General features: G+C 39.9%; 1 protein-coding gene across 2 annotated transcripts; it reads left to right on the top strand.

The window, feature by feature from the left end:
• The first annotated feature begins 242 nt into the window (after nucleotides 1–242).
• Nucleotides 243–13414, top strand: LOC129125334 (carbonic anhydrase 3-like). Of its 2 annotated transcripts, none has more exons than XM_054640736.2 (7): nucleotides 243–489; nucleotides 569–766; nucleotides 4115–4233; nucleotides 6231–6323; nucleotides 7984–8049; nucleotides 10313–10468; nucleotides 11658–13414. In XM_054640736.2, exons 1-7 carry the CDS (start codon nucleotides 453–455, stop codon nucleotides 11775–11777), a joined length of 789 nt encoding a protein of 262 aa, XP_054496711.1. In that variant the 5' UTR covers nucleotides 243–452; the 3' UTR covers nucleotides 11778–13414. The 2 variants fall into 2 exon arrangements, with proteins under 2 accessions (XP_054496711.1, XP_054496719.1); XM_054640744.2 differs by having other exon boundaries at nucleotides 6231–6358; nucleotides 8016–8049.
• Nucleotides 13415–21372: the final 7958 nt, after the last annotated feature.

The raw sequence follows: 21372 nt of genomic DNA, 5'->3' as shown, positions 1-21372 counted from the left end.
GCGGCACTGGGGGAGCCTGCCCGCCCTGGGAGCCCGTCCAGAATCTCGGGGGCTGCTTCACGCCCGCGGCGCTGTCCGCGGAGGGAGAATCGAGCTCCCTCCGTCCGCTGCCGGCAGCCTCTCCTCACCCGAGCCGGGAGCCACGGCCCCGGGGCTGCGGGGCTGCGGGGCTGCGGGGCTGCGGGGCTGCGGGGCTGCGGGGCTGCGGGGCCCTCCCGCCGGCTCGCTGTGTCCCCGGGCTGAGCGGGACGGGCACGGAGGGAGCGGCTGGTCCCGCCGGCAGCCCCTGCCTGCCCCGGGGAAGAACGCGGCTCTGCCCCGCGGCCGCCCCCAGCCCTGCCCTGCCCAGCCCCGCGGGGAGGACGCGAAGCCGCGGCGCTCTATAAAAGCCCCCCAAAGGGGCCGGGAGGGACGGGACCGCGGCAGCGGCACGGGGAGCGGGCGGCGCCGCCATGGCCCAGTCCGTGTGGGGCTACGACAGCGACAACGGTGAGCGCGCTCGGGGCCACCGCGGGGCCGCATGAGCCCGGCTGAGCAGGGGCGACGTCTCTTTGTCTTTGTCCCTCAGGACCCGAGCGCTGGCACGAAAACTACCCCCTGGCCAAGGGCGACAAGCAGTCGCCCATTGAGATCAACAGCAAGGACGTGCAGCACGACTCCTCTCTCGCCTCCTGGCACGCCAGCTATGACCCCGGGGCAGCGAAAACCATCCTGAACAACGGGCGCACCTGCCGCGTCGTCTTCGACGACACTTTTGATCGATCAGGTCGGTTTGTATTTTTTGGGGGTTGTTAGGATTTGCAAAGCGCCGGGTATCAAAAAGCATCCTTTAGTATCCAGCCTGTGCAGGCCAGCAGAGAAAAGTCACTTGGGAACGTAAAAAAGGTGCTCCAGGAGTTTATTCTGGTGGATCTGAAGTGGGACAGAAAGGCTGTTAGCTGCAGGGGAACCCCTGAAATACATACTCTGCTGGATGGTGGACTTCTCCCTATGTCTCCTCCTTCAACACAGACACCACATCTTCAGGGTTTGTGTAAGGGACAAGAGTGGTGCCCAGAGGGGTTTAGAAAGCTCTGAGGCACTTTGTAAACCAAAAACTTGTATATGCATTTCTGCTGACTATGATCTTGATTTCTTCTGCATGGTAATTCTTCAGATACTTCAGAGCCTAAAAAAGTTATGAAAATAGCGTTTATGTAAATAGCATTTTATAGTTTCTGGAAAACTATGAAAAGGCTTTGTTATTTAATTAGAGCAAACAATCTCATAGATCTAAATTCAATTGTTCAAAACTTGATTGTAGAGCTCTATCTGTATAGCTCTGGATGCAGACAGGCAACAACTGTCAAAATGAATAATAAATTCACAATATCATATAATGCAAAGGCATCTCAAAAGCATACAGTATTGATTGGTCCTTCACCAAGAAGGAAAGTAATCTAATGGAAAACAGTTACTTTCCATTGTATTTTTGTGCATCTGCTTTGATGGCACTTGTATTGAGATTTTGTTCATAGTCAGCTATATCACTAATGAAATATATCCATAGTACATTGAAAGATCACTTTCCTGCTTATCTTGATGAGCCCCTTGTTTCCTGGATTTCTTTATTTATCATTACAGCTACTTGTTATTGTTCCATGTCTCTCAGACATAATCTCAACCGTTTAGAATGAGGACTGTCCCTAAATTATGTATTTTTATGGTCCTTTAGTATTCACTAGCACAGTTTCTACACAGTGGTCTCAAATTGCACTTTTATTACCATAGAAACACAGAATGGTTGGGATTGGAAGTGACCTTAATGATCACCTAGTTCTAACCATACCATCACCACCTTCCACTAGACCAGGATCCTAAAGATGCATCCAGCTTGGCCTTGAACATTTCCAGGGATAGAGCATCCACAGCTTCTTCATGCAACCTGTTCCAGCACCTCATCAACTTCACAGTAAAAAATTTCTTCCTAATATCCAATGTAACCATACTCCCTTTCAGTTTGAATGCATTCTTCTTTGCCCTATCACTACCTGCCCTTGTGACAAGTTCTGTTTAAAAGCCAGAATGCCCTTCCAAAAGTTCTGCATAAAATAGATGCCATAACTGAAAGCTCGGGAAGGAAATTGGTAATGAACATTTTCACATGGTGGTTCTGTTCTATCTTCTTTACAGCTTCCTAGAGGCTGAAATGTTTTAGGCTGCTCAGGAAGTTGTCTGCCTCCAGTTTGGCCAAACCAAATGCAGCCCTTGGTGTGGCGCTTCCTCTAAATCACCTTCCTTACATTTCTTCCCTGTCTCTCCCCTCCCAGTCACCTCTGCTTTTTCAGTGTGTGCAGTCACTCCTGGATGCCCTTACTTTCTGCAGGTTGCTGGGCAGTAATTTAGGACTCAGTTGTTTCTTAGGCACATGTATGATCAGAATAAAATACAATACTTGACAGTTCTGAAAGACCATGAGGAAGAATTTTGAAAGACCACTTTACTACCTTCATTTGTTGGCTTCTGCAGTGCTAAGAGATGAGGATAAGTAATAGTCACGGATTCCATTTTAATTGGAAAAAGAAATATAGTTGAAGATAATTTTTTTTCCAAACACATTTGGATGTTAAAAGGATGATTTGTTTTATGCTAGAGAGATTTGTATGCTGTTATGAAGTGCTGTTTTCAAGTGCATCACAGTATTTTAGCTCTGGAAAGGGCTACCTGTAAGAAATGAGTGGTATATGAGTTCCCAAACCTGATACTGATTTAGCTTTTAAATGTAGGTAGATCACAATAAATTCAACTCCTGCCTCCCATTGATTCCACTGTAAAATGGTGACCAAATCCTTTTGAGGAGTTGGGCCTTAGATTCTATGCCTTTTTTGTCCCATATTTAAAGGTGAAATAATATTAGCAATGTAAATATTTTTCCATTGAAGCCTTCTACAGAAGTTTTACTCAATATTACTCAATGCTATACTGAGTTATGATTATTTATGTGTGAACAAAGTAGAGAAGTAAGAGGAGCTACATGCTTAAGTCTCAAAAGTGCTTTTCTTCTGGCCCTCCTCTTGATGGTTGTGACACCTACCAACTAAAAAGAGAAACTGCAAAGTTAAACCTTTTGCTCTGTGTAGGTATTCCTACTTGTAGGATATCAAGAATTCATTTGAGACCATTGGGCAAAAGAGGATTTCAATGTTAACTTTGAACTTCAAAGCTATTGGTAGAAGTTCAAACTTGAATGCTATTTAAACAAGGCCTTCTGGCACAGCAGTTGTGAATTACATTATCAGCTTTCTGTGTAAGGAAACACGACTCATTCCAACCTTAGGTAATGAATGAAAAATACATTTGAGAGCTTATCCTCTAAGCAGTCCCTGCTCAAAAGAATCTCCAGGCTGAAAGAGCAGGTGTGATGTTTTGAAAGTCAGAGTTGATGTCAACTGTCAGACTGATGCATGGTCAGCATTATTTAGCTAAGCACAGCAGAAGTAACAGCTTCTTAGTTTCCCTTGTTGGTGGCTCAAGAACAATTTTCTAACTCACTTGACCTAAACTTTATTGTCTTCCCTCACTTCCAAGAATATAGATAATTTTAAAATTTTTAATATGTTTTTGAGAAACAGCAAACTGTCTGTAACCATTGTTTAGCTGTCTTGATGCCTTGTGAAGGCTGACCTAGAACAGAGACTACACGGAGCTAAAGAATAAAGTAGGTGTTTATTAGTAGGCTTTCATGGATATACCTTGGGCAGCACAAGGTGACCTGTAAAAGGTATGCCAATCATGGACTGGAAGTACTTTCTGAAGCACCTTTTGGTTAATTTAGTGGCCCCAACACCAATCTTTTTTACAAAGACCCTTTCTTGAAAAGAATCACCTGTGAACACCCCATTTCTCTCTCCATACCAGGAACTGTAGTGTGTCCACTTGCCAGGAGAAAAGGGAAGGTTGGGCAGCTGGGGTTTGACTCTGTGCTTGACTCACAGCCCGCTCCAGTTTTCCCATCAAACAGAGCTCCCGGTAGCACAATTTAGCCGCAGCCAGGTACCCTGGCGGGCGGGGCGGGCCGGCTGCAGGCGGGGACCCGGGGGCGCTGGCGGTGCCTGACGCCGTGTCCCCACTGCAGTGCTGAGGGGGGGCCCGCTGAGCGGCGCCTACCGCCTGCGCCAGCTGCACCTGCACTGGGGCTCCTGCGACCAGCACGGCTCCGAGCACGTCATAGACGGCGTCAAGTACGCGGCGGAGGTAGGACGGGCTCTCGACAGCGGCCTTCCGTGATGGAATTGACTCGTTTTGCATCATCTGAACACATTAACCATGCTCCCTCTTGGAAGTATTGAGCTACTAATTTTTCTGCGCCAGTGAAACTCGTGGATGCTGCTTAACATGCAGTGGGATAAAGTCGCATCTGCCAACAAATGTATCCCTGCAAGTATCTACTAACACGGATTTCTTCACGCCAGAGATTTTTTTGCTGGTATCTTACAATGTTTCAAAAATATTTGCGACAAAGCAATCTGTTATTTCCAAATCTGTTATTTCCAAATAGGAAGAGCTGCTGAAGTGTTGGGGTTTTTTTTTTGGCTTGAGTTACCAAGTTAGTTTCAAAAAGAATAGAAAAACTCACTAAAAGCACATTTTATAAGCTGACATTCAAAATCAGATCCATCTTAAAACTGATTCAGAGCATGTTTTAGTTTCTGAACATCTCTGCTTTAAAATAGCTGGGTTTATTTTCAGGAACCACATAAAATATAATGTTTGGGGTTTGTTTATTTGGTTTTTAATTTTTTTAATGTAAACCACTCTAGGGCTGTTGTCCTAGTTTGTTAAAATTCATGAATACTTTAGACCCCCGAAGACTTTTTCAGGTCTTAAATGTAAGTGAATTAGCTACTGAGGGTAGAGAATTGCTAGCAAAGGCTGCCTCCTTCCTCTACCTTATTGAGAAAAGGCTCAAAATACATACCTATGCCCACAAAAATCCTGCAGTACTGTTTTCCTGCCTTCCAGCTACACTCTCAAGGCCCAGAGCCTGGAGAAGCATTGCTCACCTCTCACAGGACAAAACTGAGGCAGATAATTTCAGAGTCAATGTGCACAGAGAGGACTGTGGGTGATGGCTTAGGATTTTTTTCCCGTTTCTTAACCACAGCTAATCTTTGCTGGTATTCTGCTTTCTGTGGTCAGCTAAAGAGAAAAAGTCTGCTTCCTCAAACTATTTCTTGGCTACTTCAAGCACAGACTTTTTATGTTACTTTTGTTAGCAGTACTCATTGATGGGAGAAGAAAGCCTGGAATATATGTACTTTAGCTACATTTCAACCAAAGATATATGGTTGCTCCAGATTTATCCTTAGCTTTAAAATCCTTATCCTCAAGAGAAAAGAAACAGAGAACAATAGATTAATTATTAATTCATATTCAAGACAATTTTTTTGTTATTTTAAATAAACTTTTTAAAAAATACTTTCTTTTCCCCCTGTATGACTGTGTTCCAACACTACTTAATCTGAGATTGCACACTGCTGGTTGCTTAATCTGAGATTGCACACATTTGTAGCTTTATGCATGAGCTAGAGATTTTCTGGACAGGGATTTTTTTGAAATATTTTTTGAAAATATTTTTCAAATTTTTTGAAAAATTTGAAATATATCCTGAAAATACAGCATTGTTGAAGGTAGATATGAGAAAAAAAATGTCACATTATATTCCACAGTAGATATGAGAAAGAAATGTCACATTATATCCCCACTCCCTTCCAGTACAATGTGCTGAGAGCAGTAAGAGGTACAAACCAGTAACGTATGCATTGCATACAACCCAGTGTAAATCCCTGAGCTGACATCTGCATAACCTGAAGATCTAAAAATGTACTTGAGATGAAGTGCATGTCAGTAGGTGTTTTATGCACTGCATGTGTGCGTGTCATGTGCTTGGATTAAACTATTTATAGTTGCATTGTCTGATATTATGTGGTAAACTCAATTTTCTTTGTTCTATGCTTCAATTAGATGCAAAGCAATGCTTTATGGAAAGCATAAGCATATAAAAGCATGGGAACAGCAGTAAGAAATACTTACATAGAGTTTTCTTTTTCATGTCCATTCCTTTACTTACTGTGAACCAGAATATTTTCTTAATTTAATTTAAAGTGCAGATTGTGCAGTTGACAATTTCTTGTATTTAAAACTGAGTTTTAGTTGATTTTTATTGAACTGACTTTTAATTATGATTTTAGTTACATATGGTGCACTGGAACCCAAAACACGGTAATTTTGCTGGAGCTTTAAAACAACCTGATGGTGTAGCTGTTGTTGGAATTTTTCTGAAAGTAAGTATTAAATATTCAGTCTTTGTAATTTTTTTGTATTTTTCCTCTTTCTCTAGTGCCAGGAGAAAAGTTACCATTGTTTTTTCCTGCCCTGCAGCCTCTTCCTGTGGTGTGCACTGGTGAGGAGGAGGGTCTGCATAGGCTGGTTTTTTTCCTCTCATCTTTTGTGTCTTTTGGCTGCTAGCAGGTGTTGTATCTGCCTGTCAGCAAGGTTATGTTGACTGATTCCCTTCTCTGGTCTTTCATTGATTCCCACACAAGCTAGGAATCAAAATGAGTTCAATGAACCTACTCCAAAAAGAAAGAATTGATGATGAAATAAGACCACTCAACACTCTAACCTTGAAATACAGAAAATTTTAAACAAAATAATACTCTACCACTATTTTCAGATTGATTTTCTATAAACTCAACAGAAAGAAAGTAATCCTCGTATCAGATCTACGTGTGGTTTAGGACATTGAGAAATGCTAACGAGCACAAAGCCTAATAGTGATAAAGTACAGAAACTTTAGTCCTTTCAGCAGCAGGTGGGCATTTCAGCTTGAACACACCATCAGGGAATAGGTATCCTTTTATTTTTTTATCACTAGGAAGTGGCATTTGTAAAAGCAAGAGCAAGTGGATGTAATTAATTTTGCTACAGTGTCCCTGAACAGACTAGATGCAGTGTAATTTTAATTTTATTACACTGTGAGCCAACCTGACCTTTTCTCTTGTGGTTAGTCGAAATTGAAGGTCAGCACCTGTCCAGATTCTCCCCTATGACTATGTCCTTCAATTCTTTTGTAATTCCTTTTGGTCTATTTTAGGCTAAAGTTTTATGTTGTCAAACACAACTTAAAAAGCACATCACTATATTCCTATTAACCATGCTAAGGTCAGCTAAAAGATCTAGAAAAGTAAGTAGTATCATTGTCTTCTCTGGCCCTCTTTCCCTGTTTCCTTCTTGCTCTTTGATGAAGGAGCTGTTGTTTTTCTCTGAATTTGTCATGTTCCATTACTGGGTTTTGGGATACTACTAAAACAGCATTGAATTATCTCCTGAGAAATTGAAGTTAATCTATTTTGGAACAAGACATGGCAATAACTGTACATCTTACTCATACTGCCTTCACTCTTCTGAGATGTCAAAGGTTTTGGAAGTGCTAAATGTCATGAACACAAGCAATAAAGTTACCCGTTTACCTTATAGCTTGAGGTCATCTAGACATGAATTCATCACATGTCTTACATCAAGTCTGATCTGAGTGTGTGTGTGCTGCAGAAGGAAGTGTCTGCAGGAACTACAGCCCTTCAGGCCATCAAGACTTTGCCAAGTGCTCAGACGTCCCACGGGGGCTGTGGGTTGCTTTTGAAGCAGGAGCCAAGGGCTAAGCCCTGGGTAGCGACACTGAGTGTGCAGTCCATTCCTCAGACAGGCAGGATGCCTTGTAGGGTCCTTCAACACATGTCCAAATTGCAAAGCCAGCTACTGGAGTCTGCTATTTTGGATGTTCTCTGAACACACATAATTTTCTGTCAGTCCCTACTCGATTCTCTGAGACTGCTGTTGCCTAATGTGGCAGATGGGATGTGCTGAATTTATTTCAAATACTGTGGAACATGATGAAAAACATACAGTATGAAAAACATAGAGTATTTGTGCTTTGCATTACAGGTTGGGCAAACTCCCAAACCAGAGATGAAGAGAATTCTTGAAGAAATTGAAAACATTAAGACTAAGGTATCAAAACAATTTTTTGTGATATAATGTAGCTGGAAAGCCACAGAAGCAGGAATCAGTAGTTCAGATTCATATTTTGGCATAGTTTGGACACCAAACCGTAGCACCAGAGATGATACATTTTACTGTGGGGCATGATACTTTCTTTTGCTTAATTAAATATTTAACTCCTCACTTCTGCAAGTATTCTTGTTGAAGATGATTTTTTAATCAATCCTTGCATACATAGTTGATAGTCTTATTGGTACTGCTCTGTAAAAATATGCCAGTGGGCCAATACCAAGAAGAACTTAAAAGCTTTTTGAATTTGAAGACAACAGTGGCCAAAAAAAATGCACATAGCAGAGTCAGAAATTTAGTTAGCCTAAAATGAGAATAAACTAGTAGAAATTATGGAACAGGCTCCCAGTCAGTGAAAGGGAGATTAAAAATGTTACTAGTTTTAAGAAGGTACTGTGTTTATAAAAGGAACTACATGGTGCAGTTCCTGCCCAGTTCTGAGTTCTCTCTTCCTATGATACAAGCACAAATAGCATTGCAAATATATTCCAAACTGTTTTTCAGTTAAAATAATGATCTGAGGCACCAATCCATACCTATTGCATGGATGCAGTGGCTGAAGCGAGTTATTTGCAGAGAACTGCAATATTGCATCTATTGTCACTTAGCATTGTCATTTACAATAAACTTAATCTCTAGGTATACTTTAGCAATTCTACTTCATGATAAACTTTGTGATTCTAGTAATGCTAAAAGTTGTTGTTTCTGTTTTTTTTTTTTTTTACTTCACCTTGAACATGCTACCAGATCACCAAATTTGTTGGCATTTTCTTAAAAATTTGCCAGAATTCCTTGCATTTAATGCATGTATGTGTGTGCTGCCATTGATGTGCAGATCTGAGCCTGACTGCTCTTCTCTCCTTTGTAAGAGTCATATTAATTTTATTTTTTCAACTCAGTTTTCAAATGCAATTAAGTTGTTTCTGCTGAGGCAACTGAAGGTTATTTTTTTTCACCCTATCCATGCCCCTACCTCAGCTTTCTCTCATAATGACTATATAATTTTTTTGGCCATTTACATGTAGCAGTTCTGGAAAAAGCAACAGTTGAAGTAAAGCAGAGAAATATAAGTGCATATGCAAAGGATCACATGTTGTATTTTATCTCTTATTTATTTTCTGCCATCACAGACATTTTCCCAAGATTACTTATTTTTCAGAAAAATTAATGGGTGGTATTGCTGGTGTATTTATCACACATGCAGTTTCAATTGCTCTGATGCATTACAGGCAGAGGAGTTGGTCACTGTACTGTATTTACTGAAAAAGCACAATTTTGTGAATTTATTTGCAAATTCATATTGAACTTACAGCATAATCTTTTCAGGAGGATACAATTGGAGTCACTCTTTCTACTCTTAATTTGTGCAATGATGCATGGAAACAATTTCAGCTTCTGCCACTCACTTTGTTCTAATCTAGAGAAGATTCTCCATGATAGAAGAGGGAAATAGGAATAATATGTCTTCCTTCTCAGAACTGTATCCAAAATATCAATAGAGAAGTGAACTGCTTCCTTGGTTAGTTTTTGTTGCCCAGAGGGAACAAGGAATACTCATCACAGTCCTGTGGAGTTACAATCCTATTTGGTGGCAGACTTAGCAGGAAGTGTTGTCTCATGTCTGCTTTCTCCCTTGTCTGGTAGTAATCACCTTGAATTGTAAGATATTTAGGACCCAGTACTCTTACAAGATATATTTTAATTTTTTACTAAGTGTAATAGCACCAACAAAAAGACCGAGAGTGTCACCATGAATATATAATTACAGCAAAATCTTGGAAGGAGAGAGGTGCAGATTTAAATTCCTCCAGACAGAAGAGGAGACTGTAATGAGTCTGGGATAAATGCCTGGCCATTATCCTGTTGGATAAAAAGGGTAACAGTTCCAGCAATGCCACAGGCTTTAACTTTTATCCCAATGGCCCAAAATAAAACACAATTTTGATAATTCCAGAATAGAAAAATGTAAAAATTAGCTTGCTTTAATCCCACACAATTCAGTTTGTAACTTCTTTTAATTTATGAAAGTAATCAAAATGTCAGTTATTGATTTCTGGGATAGTGCTTGACAAGAAGAAAAGGAGATTGATTTCTTGCATGAATCTTGGTATTTAATTGCTTCCTTTATAATAACGTAGATACTGATGACTTTTAAGATGCAGATCTCTAGAGTTACTGCAGAGAATTTTTTTGTTTCCCTAAGGGGAAGGAGGCTCCTTTTCTGCACTTTGATCCTTCAATTCTTTTCCCCAAATCTCGTGACTACTGGACCTACCACGGTTCATTCACCACACCCCCTTGTGAGGAGTGCATCACTTGGATTCTCCTGCGGGAGCCAATTGAAGTCAGCTCAGACCAGGTAAACTCCAGCCAGTTCTGCTGCTCCTTTTCCAGTTCTCAGCAGTGTCTCAGTATGCCAGGGTGATGATTTGCAAGCCCTGTGTTAACTTGCACTTTTTGATAGGGGAAGCTTTAGCTATGGACAGTGAGAAACTGCCTGCAGAATGGGCTGTTGAAATGGGCTGTGAAAGTGACCTGAGAACCAGGTGCTCTTGCAGGACACTTCCTGGAACAGCCTCAGCAGTGGTGTTCTTGGGATCCAGAAAGGCTGCTAAGGCAGAAGTGCCCCTGAGCAACAAAATTCAGCCATCATGGAAGCCTCAGTTCATTCTACATGCTTTACAATCAAGTGGAAAGTGAGACTGATATTTAGCTGGTTTCCTGGTTTAAGAAATTGCTGGTCCAGACCTTGACTTCTTAAAAGCTATCAGTGAGCAAGATCAAACAATCTGCAACCTACAAACCTGAACACTCATACAAATTAATGTACCACTTGCATTTACAGAAGAAAAAAAAAAGGCCTGTCTGGATAAGGTGACGTTTTTAGTTCTTGTGTCAAAAATTTTGGCTATTTATACCACTTTCTGCTTCAGCAACACAAGTCAGGGTATATCCTTTCTACTGAAATGGCTGTTTTCAAAATAGATTTATTTTGAATTTGGATGAAATGGTAACAATTAACGACAATTATCAACACTGAAATTAGGTTAATTTGAATAACAGCAGCTGAGTGCTGAATTCATGATTCAACTTAATAATCCAGTTGGCGTATCTCTGCCTTACAGATCAAAATACAAACTTCTGCACCAGCTTTTTCTATCACTGCCTTGCACTGACATAGGTCTGGATCCTCCTTCACAGATAGCTGTATTTTCACAAGGCATTTGCCTGCTGTCCAGCTCCAGCTGGGAGCTGGCCCTATTCTTTTTCCACACTGTGGGTGTGAATCACAGAAAAATCCTAAAGAAGCCCAGGTAAGGGTCAGATGATGAACTGTTCTGTGGATGGAGTGTGAAGATCCACAGAAGAAGTGCAAGCTCCTGGGCTGCAGCAATCTTTATCAGTAATCTCAGCATTGTTAGCGACTATCGTTGTCATTATGTGCTTGTGACTATGCAAGAAAATTCCTTTTGCATCTCAGAGTTTTGTCCTAGGCAGTAAGGTCCACAGTGCTTCCACATGGACGCTTGAATTTTTCTTCCTTGCAGATGGCAAAGCTCCGTAGCCTTTCCAAGAACCCTGAGAATGAACCCATGAGCCCTCTTGTTGACAACTGGCGCCCACCGCAGCCCCTGAAGGGCCGGATAGTGAGAGCCTCGTTCAAGTGAAATCTCAAGTCTCACTCTGCTGAACCTGAGTGAGAAAATCCCTACATCACCAAAGTGTAGTTTTTTGCTGTCTACTGCTTTTCCTCTGGATCCAAGTCTGTGTTTCTCAGTTTGAAATTTTGAGTAGTAAATCTGTTTTAAAAAGCAGAAGAATACTGTATGCAAATACTAAACATAATAAGCAAATGTGAGAAGTAATGATTCTTGACCAAAAATGCCTCAGCATTTATGGTCACTTCTCTGCCTTATAGTCTTGTAAGAAAAATAGGCTCAGTTTCAATATTTAAAATTAACCTCAAAGGCAATATAGTAAGGCAAAAAAATGAACCAGTAGTTCAGGAAAGCAGAAGTAATGGTAGATGAACAGGAGAGAAATGCCTGTCTCTACACTGTGATCTTGTTCAGACACCCCACCCTCAGAGGAGACATCCAAAGAGTAAGTACCCTTTTAACATACCAGGTTTTCCCTTCCCTGTCTTGTTCATAGTTTTTTATCCAAGGTTAGATTAGTGGTCTGAGGGTAAAATCAGGCATACTCAGTTTCTGTGTGAAGAAGAAAAGAGACCTTGCTGTCATTTCAGCATTTGCTGTCTTCAGCATATCCTGCTCCTGCCATTGTTGATCTTTTCTTCTTTCACTGCTGCTGTTACTTCATCCACCCAGTGCAGACTCCTGCTGGTATCATATTGCCTTGTATTTAGTATACCAGCTTTCATACTGCTGAGGGAGAAGTGCCTTTCTTCTGCTGCTCTATGTTATCTCCCATAATGATGGATTTTTGATGCTCTGCCTGCTTTCTATATTTGACACCTTAATAGTTTCGCCTGTTAGGGATTTTGTTGCATATGGAAAGGAACTTTCTGGATGATTCATATGTGTCATTTGGGAAAAATCCAGATTAAGTCACCTAAGTGTTTGTTTATTTGACTCTGTAGCTGGAGAATATAAATGGATTTTGTTTGGCTCAGTTCCTTTGTGGGGAGACACATCAGATTTCAAATATGATCCAAGCAAGGAATCACTGGCAGACAGAAACATCTACATCAACTTCCCCTGTCCTTCATCATGTATACTTCATCATTTCAGTGTAGAAGTACCATCTAGGTTGAACCCACACAGAGATCATGTGAATAAAGGTCTACATTATATTCAACACCCAGGTGATTATTCAGTATTGGACATAGAGGAGATTGGATGGTCAAAGGTGGTGCATAAATCCCACTGCACAGGCAGCTTCTGGGTCCTCTGTGTTCCTGTAACTCAGAGGAATGGTACTGTAGGTAGCAGTGGGTGTTCTTCTGGAGATGTTGTCACAAACATGTTCACAGCAGCATTTATAAGGGATATGTCAAAGCCTGAAAAAAAACCAGACTACAAATGGCTGGAATAGGCATTTCCCAGTTCTCCTTAATTATTTCACTTTCATTTTATTAGAAAAGGGGTAGTCCAACAGGGAAGTAATGAATGGGCAACACTGGACAAATTCTGCTGTTATTACCAGTACAATTCAGTGAGAACCCAGAAATTAAACTGAGGGCAGATTTTGATCCTTTTTATGCATTTAGATTTGTTCTAAGGAATACTAAATTTCCATTGAAAGTTAGTATTCTAGTTTATTAAGATTTTATTTTGCTTAGTATAAAGCAGTTCCTTTTTAAAAACATAGTTCATGTGAGTAGAAGCTAAAGTATTGATTGAATCCTGTTTACAAATGTTTTGGCACTGGCTTAATTTTATCAGAAGATCAGCTTTTGATATTATGAGTGCAGCACTTGCAAGGGTATTGATTTCAGGAGTCCCTTAGATCTTCTTTAAACTCTTGAATCTTTGAATCTTCTCAACACATAAAAATGTTACTACAGAAAGCTCATAAGCAGCAATTGTTTTCTACTGTACTATGTCTTATTTACAAAATGTCTTCTCACATCCATATGCAGTTGACCTTGATGATGAGAAAATTTTAACACAACTGAGACAAGGGTTTGAGCCTTTCAACCTAAAAGCCATTGACTGTGATGTTTTATTCTCTTGTTATTGAGGCAATAAAAAAAGATTAGTTGTCTGCACTTGCAATAACTGCTTTTATGTCTTGAGAGAATCAATAAATTGACTTACATTAAAAAAAATTGTTTGCTGTTTTTGTGCTAAGTGATGAACTGAAAGTAGCAAAAACTTAGTAGAAAACCTTGCTGCTCCTTTCTTTGATACATGTGCTTGTAATCCAAGGGGAACAGACATTTTAGTACTTTTTAGCTGTTGGAGTTTAGGCAAGAAGCACATCAATCAGTTAGCTGAAATGTTACATAATTCTGAAAATTCCTGATTAGTTTATACTTTTGAAGCACACAAACTTGTTGAAGAATAATTGCCTGCAAAGCAGACAATGAGTGCACTTTTCTTGGTTTGCATGTTTCCTCCATTCCTTTTGAAAGGTGGAATAGGCAGAAGTTTATGAACTACTGAAAGAGTGGTTTTGGTTCCAACAACAAACATTTGGTTTGTATGTTGGTAAAAAGGAAAATACAGTCTGAAATTTATATTGTTTCCTCATGCATCTCCTCTGGTGCCATTATCTCTTCAAACTGTTATTACACAAAAGCATCAGCCTCACTGAAAATATGCTTTAAAGTTTTTTTCCCTTGAAGAATAAAGTGCACACAGTTTTGTTCTATTGCCTGTCTTCCTTTGACAAATGGAGTAGCTCAGCATTGATTACTTTGGTGACAAAATCAGAATATGTGGATTCTAATCCTGCTGCCCCATGTATCTTAGAGAAAACAAACAAACAAACCCTGTAAAAATCCTTATGAATTTCATGCCCATAATATATATAATAATTACAGCAGGGCAGCCAAGTGATTCACGTTGATTACCACCAAAGAGGTTTTGACAAAAACTTGCCCACTTTCCCACACTTCACAAGAGAAATTACTAGAAAAATTAAAAGCTTATTCCTGTAGTTTCAAAGCTTTTCTTTACTAACTGATACAGGTATCACCATCTTTCAGTCATGTCTAAATTTGTAACTGAACTGAGAATTCCTGGTATGGCACTTGTGTACAACCAGCTATGATGCTGCATTTTTTATAATAATTTTAATATTCCTATTCATAATATATTTTAATTTTTGTAGTAGACTACAAAATGAAATGAAGATGTATCTTTTTTTTCTGTATCTCAAAGAAAGATGCTCCTGGATGTCCTTGCTGATGTTTTTCTGCTGAGTAATCAGTGGTGAAGAACATTCATATTGTCAGGGAGTTGGACAAAATAGAACAGTGTCTATTTCTTCCTGAGGCATTTTGTCCCAAGCCTCAGCAAAGGCAGCAGTTGTATGATGTGTGTTCTACCTTGTCTATCTGCCTTCCATCTCAATGAATTCTGGCATTTATCTTAGTCAATACTGGAGAACAAAACATGTGTTTGGGAATTATTTTATTTCCAAGCCCAAGAATTTAATAAAACATTTTATAAGATTCCTCACTCCTAAGAATTTCATAGAACTTTTTGTAAAATTCCTCACTCCCCCAAAAGGTTAATGTACAACCAATGATGAATTAGAGAGCAAATCAGACTCAAGATTTTTTTTGAAAAACATATTTTTTAAAGCATCTTCTTTTCAGTTTACGTCTGCTGTACATGTTGATTTGCAAAAAAGTGCAATAAAATTAAATTAACATATTCAGGATTATTTGTGAGGGAGAGACAGAAAAACTGTAGAGTTTTGTGTTCATTAAAACACATCAACAGATTTGAATACGGGTGGAGAACTTGTGATATTACTGGGAAAATAAACACCAACACAGTATTGCTATTATTGAAAATTTCAACTATGTTTGGACTGAATAGCACAATACTTGGAAGAATGTCCATGAACTTAAATGAGCAAAACACTTGTGGAATCCTAGGCCTGAGCTGGACCTTAAAGACCATCTAGTTCCAGCCCCCATGCTGGAACACCTTCCATGGGTGGGTACACTTTCCACTAGACCATTATTTGGAAAAAAATACATAGTAGATGGAAAATTTTCTGTAAAACAGGAGGATGGAGAAGAAAGAAATGCAATTTGTGCTGCAAACTGATGAAGTGAAGATGCAAGTCCACAGTCTAAATTAATAGCTCACTTTCAATAAGGACAACCGTGAAGAACATGAGTACAAATAAAGAAGGGTTAATAGGAATATATTAATATATGTGAGAATTAAAATTACCATTAAGTGAGATGGTAAATCAAGTAGGACAGCAGAGCAAACTTCATACAGATGGAGTTGTCTCTGCTTCAGAAAACAAAAAGATTGGCATAATAAATTGCAACCCTTCTGTTGAGAACTCTATTCACAAGATCTCCCTGGAGACATCATCCTGCCTCTCTACAGGAAAATCCAACAGGAAGGTTGGAAGCAATGATGCCATCAGGTATGCAAAAGAAAGGTTTCAGTCACTAATTGACCACACTTCTAGTTAGCACAAGCAGGAGCACTGACAGAACATTATCTGCATGGGAATTCTCAAAGTAAATCTCACTGATTCTGCCACTGATTCTTTAAGTCAGAGGCTGACATTAACTCATGCTTTTGCAGTCCTGTCATGCCATCAGTAAGCAGAATATGCAGTAGGTGTTAGGAAAAAAATATGCCTTTGGTGAGTTTGAGTAGCACACTGTCACTCTGATTGTTACTAATATCTTGCAGAAGATCTGTCAGAAAACTGTTGAAGAACTTGAAACTCCTTCCTGCAGTTAGACCAGTTTCCATGCTGCACTAGTCCAGGAAGCCCATGGACCAGTTGTCTCAGAGCTTTATGGTGGAGATAATACAACTTTACTAGACTAAGATTTTTAATTCTTCCAATTCCCAGTAATTTTTTTTCTATTTTTTTTTAACTGACATTCCCATGTGTAATCCTACCTTCACCTCATAGACAACACAAACATTCCTGCTGAAAACTCGAGTGAAGGATGCTGCTTCTTGCTTTGCTTGAGATGGTCATTTTCCAGAGCCCACACGGTGGAGCCAGTTCTTCAGCAGTCACCTTCCTGACATCACTTTTAGCTAACAGGAGGCCTGGGCAGTGCAACTTCTTCTAGTCCTGCACAAGTAACTGAGCATTGAAACAAATGCAGTTTATCCAAGTTCTTCTTGAGCTACAGGATCTGGTGTTTAAATAAATATTGATCGTAATGGACTGGTATTCATTTCTATCTAAATTTTTTCTGTATTTTGTCTGCATGTTTACTCATGCAAAGTCTGTGTAAGGAAGTGCTTTTGTTTTCACAGGCTGAGAATAGCCCAGATAATTCCATTCCTAAAGTCCCAGAGAATCCTATCACAAGGTAAGAGGAGTTGGAGGTGAAAATCTCCCACTGGTATGTACCGAACTGGCTCCTGATTTGAGTAATTATGAGACCAAGACTGCAGGATACATGACCCTCCACATTAGCAATACCCTGGCTCAATAGCAATTTCAGTCTCTGCGTGTCTCGGTCACCCTTCATGGTTATGATAATTTCTACATTGAATTATAAAACAAAGACATTTCCATTAAGGTTCACTTCTTTCAGAGAACAGTGACTTTTTTTTTTCTTAACACTGCAGGCTACCAGCCATTAAGGCCTAAATTAAGAGCTCCCACAATGTTGTGAATTGTCTGCGTAATAAATCTCTGCTGGAGAAAGAGTACAATCATCACATATTTTTTCTTGTCAGACATCATTGAGCAACAAATGGCAACAGTATCAGCAGCCTATCTAAATTTACAGCTAAGCAAATGCTACTGACCCTTGAATAAACAGATGAAAGTTGATTTGTTGCCCAATAGTGTGTAAGATCTATAATTGTAACACTGATTTCATTGTCTCTGTTGGGAAAGGTAGGGAATGCAAGTTTAGAAACAATCCTTTCCATGCCTAATGTCTTGGAGTATTTTGCTGTAACTTCCACCACTGAAAAATTCTGCAAAAGGGAGAGAGCTCATGTAATCTAAATAATGCTGAGTCTTTGGAACATTTCTTCTGCCTTTAAGGTAATAATTGTGCCAGGACATACATTAAATATGGTACAGTATTAATTAATTAATAGGGAAAATAATTATGTTCTTCTACTGGTGTTCATCATCAGCCTATTTTAACGCCAGTATAAGAAGTCCCATAAAATATTTCAAACATTTCCAACCAGATTTTCTATATGTTCTTCCCACAGGCTCAAAACCCCTGTATACCCTGTGCATACAAGTATCTTCTCCTCATCTTAAAGGTAATGGGGGGTAAAAGTCCGCTGCAGACAATCTTGACTGGCAGTTCTCTGTAAAAGCAACTCCTTGCTGGGCTCTGATTGTGACCTTTTAACATGGATATGATCTGAGTTACAGTGAGGTTTGCTGTCTGGTTTGGGTTTCAATCAATTTGATCTTTTAATGGTTCATATTTAATAGCATACAACAACTAAAATTGTATTAAAGTTAATAAAAGTAAGCATTGCCATTAAATTGCCATTTTGAAATCCTGACAAAATCTGTGGCTTTTGCTACTTTGCTGAGCTTGGCTGTTCTAGTTAGTCTCTCTTGCCCTTTCTGGAACCACAGTGTTCCCTTTTTACAGAATCTGACTGAAGGTTTTGCCATTTTTACATAAGTTTTTGGTGTTTGTTGATTTTGTGGGGTTTTTTTTGTTTGTTTTGTTTGTTTTGTTTAAACGCTGAACCCAAAGCAACACTAGATTAGAGCTCTCTTATTTTTTCTCCTTACTGTATTGAAATGTCTTTAATCAAGAAATGAAGCCCCATGATTTGAAAAAGATCTTCCTGGAACAACTTCACAATATGCATAGAACAATAAAACTTCAAGTTAAACAGTGAATCCATTACTTGGATTTGTATCTTCACATCACAGGATATAGGGTCCAGCTCTTGATGCACCTGTTCAAGTGAGCCATCTCTTCACTTGGCAATATTTACTGTGACTGAGCTGTTGAATAAAACACATGCACTAAAATTTGTAGCCTGGATAGACCTCATGAATGTGGGTGCACATATTTCCATGTCATCAAGGGAACTCAAGAAATAGATGAATTCCATTTATGCAAGCATGGAGAAGTTTTTGTGACCAATAAATAAGCACCATAGCAGTGCCTGATTATCAACAGCAGAAGACAAGTTGTTGAACCTCTCCTTGCTCCAGCTTCTGATTCACTCTGTGGTCTATCTGATGCACAAAAATGTCAGTTCCCTAGTTGGAACTAATGAAGGGAATGTGTGAGAACATTCACATAATCTTAAACTAGGATGTGGAATTTTGCCAAACAGCCCAGATGGAGAGGGCACAGACAGTATTACCTGCAGAAGCTTTCTCGTCTATGCCTTGTCACAGGGAATCTCTGTATAATCCATCTATCCTGTTAGCAGTTGCTGGAATTTATGATCTGGTTGTAATTTTTCCATTACTGCATGGACACTTAATTAAAGCATGCAAATTACTTATTTACACTTACTTCACTTGTAAAACACCCCTGGTTGCAACTGGGGAAGGAAATGGCAGCATCTTTACCATCAGGGCTAAGCCCCTCTCCGTACACATGATTACACTGGCCACAGCCCAGAAATCCCTCTTGCTTATGTTTCCAAAATAATCTATGAATCAGTGTTATGTAGCAAGCATCAGATCTTGCTGTGGACATGCTTTCTCCTTGTGCTTCTTTTGCATGTACTTGATAAGACCTACAGAGATTATGCCAGCCTGTCTCAATGGCTGTCTTACTGCTTGACTTGTGCCAGGGCTGTCTCTAGCACTGGGTCTGTTTTAGAGTTTGCCTCATGGATGCAGGATTTGGGAGGTGCCTTCCACCTTTCTCTCAGCAATGCCTTCTTGCTTACCCACGTCTGGTCCAGAACAGGCTGCTTCTCTTTCCATGGGAATTGGTCACTGCAGGCTGCAAACTGAACTGGCAGAGCCAATGTGGACTTGTTGGATTTTTTTGTCCTAGCAGGTGGACAGAGTTGCAAAATTCCCTGGTATTCTTTAGTTCCCTGCATGAAGCAGCTGTCTGGTTGACCCATCTCATCACCATATAGATTTTTGCAGGTGCAATCTTTCTACAGAAATGCATGTTTCTGGATTATCCTGCACTGCCATCTCAAGTGTACCAAAGACACAAGCTGCTATCCCTAAGGTGCTTCCCCACCCACCAAGTAATATACTTCTTGGCACACTGCAGTTGTTCCACCTGAACTGCTGTACAGTCACTGCAGTGAACCTGTTGGCTCCACAACTAAACTTGGGTGATGTGTGTGTGTGTGTGTGTGTGTGTGCTTGCAGATGCAAGTATTTTCCAGGGCTTTGAAAGGAATTGAAAGGTAGCAGGCAAAACAATCCAGTTGACAGAAATGCCTGGATGGCATTCAGAAAGTATCCAAATGAGCTCACAATTATGTGTTGTAGCTGCACTGCATTGCAAAGTGGGTAGATGGGAACATATGCTGAAATAGGCCAAGTGTTTTACCCACATTCCAGCCAAGAGTGCCAACATATTTTTAACATTCATCTAGATAGGTTTACTTGGGCTTTTATTTCTGGCTTATCCATGTATAAAAATTTTTACCTACAAATATTACAAAAATATTGATACTAACAAAATACAATCCTTTTTTTTTTTTCTTATTTCAGTATAGATTTTTGTCTACGTGGACTCTTAAATAATGTAAGTGGATGAGCAGACTGTGCTATAGCAATTCTTTGATTTTGTAGATGAGTAGCAATAAAACTATTATAAATCCTGGTAGAAAGATATTTTATAGAGCTGTATACTCCTAGTCTGTAAGTATCAGTTCCTTGATAGAACTGTGGGGGAATAGAAACTGTGGAGGAAAATGGGGATTGTGACATAATAGCAAAATAATTCAACTCAGTGTGTCATTTTTCTTATTTTGGCAGACAAAGATCTCACTGTTGATAGGTTTCCATTCATGCCTACCATGTTTTCCATTGCCTGGCACAAATTTCAGTGAAGTGGAAGGCATATGACAAACTGGCTTCTTGGCTGTAACATGCCACACCAACTATGGCATGCCCAATGAAAAGCACTGTGTGAATGTCCTTTGCACAGTGCCAGGCATGCTATGCGCAACCCGCTGCAAAACAATACGGTGTTTTCTGCAGCTTCTTTTTTTGCTTTATTTTCCACACATTCCTTATAAAAATAGAAGGTAGACTATACTAATGTTTGCACAAGGCACAAAACAATAATTCCAAAACAGTTCTGTAATTTGGTGCAATTGCTCTGAAGTCTGGCACTGCACTGAAACACAGTTAATGCAAGTATATCTTAGCCTGCTCTACTGACTGAGCAAATCTAGTGAGCTCTGCTTCTCCTTGCCTGTGGTGCTCCAGCCCACTGTCTTGCTGGCCCTCCACTGTACTTGTAATGATTATTCAACAACTTTCTTGCAATAGCAGGCTCAATTGGACTCTAGAACTACTTGCACAAGTGTTGAAGATGGAAATCATCATTCCTTCCAACCTGCTGGCTATGCTTTTGTTAGTGCAGCTCAGTGTGCACCACAGCAAGGACATACTGCTGGCTCAACTCGTTTGTTGTCCACCGGG

Source organism: Agelaius phoeniceus, chromosome 1 (genome assembly GCF_051311805.1).
Source record: "Agelaius phoeniceus isolate bAgePho1 chromosome 1, bAgePho1.hap1, whole genome shotgun sequence".
Taxonomy (NCBI): Eukaryota; Metazoa; Chordata; class Aves; order Passeriformes; family Icteridae; genus Agelaius; species Agelaius phoeniceus.
This window is presented reverse-complemented; position numbering and strand designations above follow the sequence as displayed.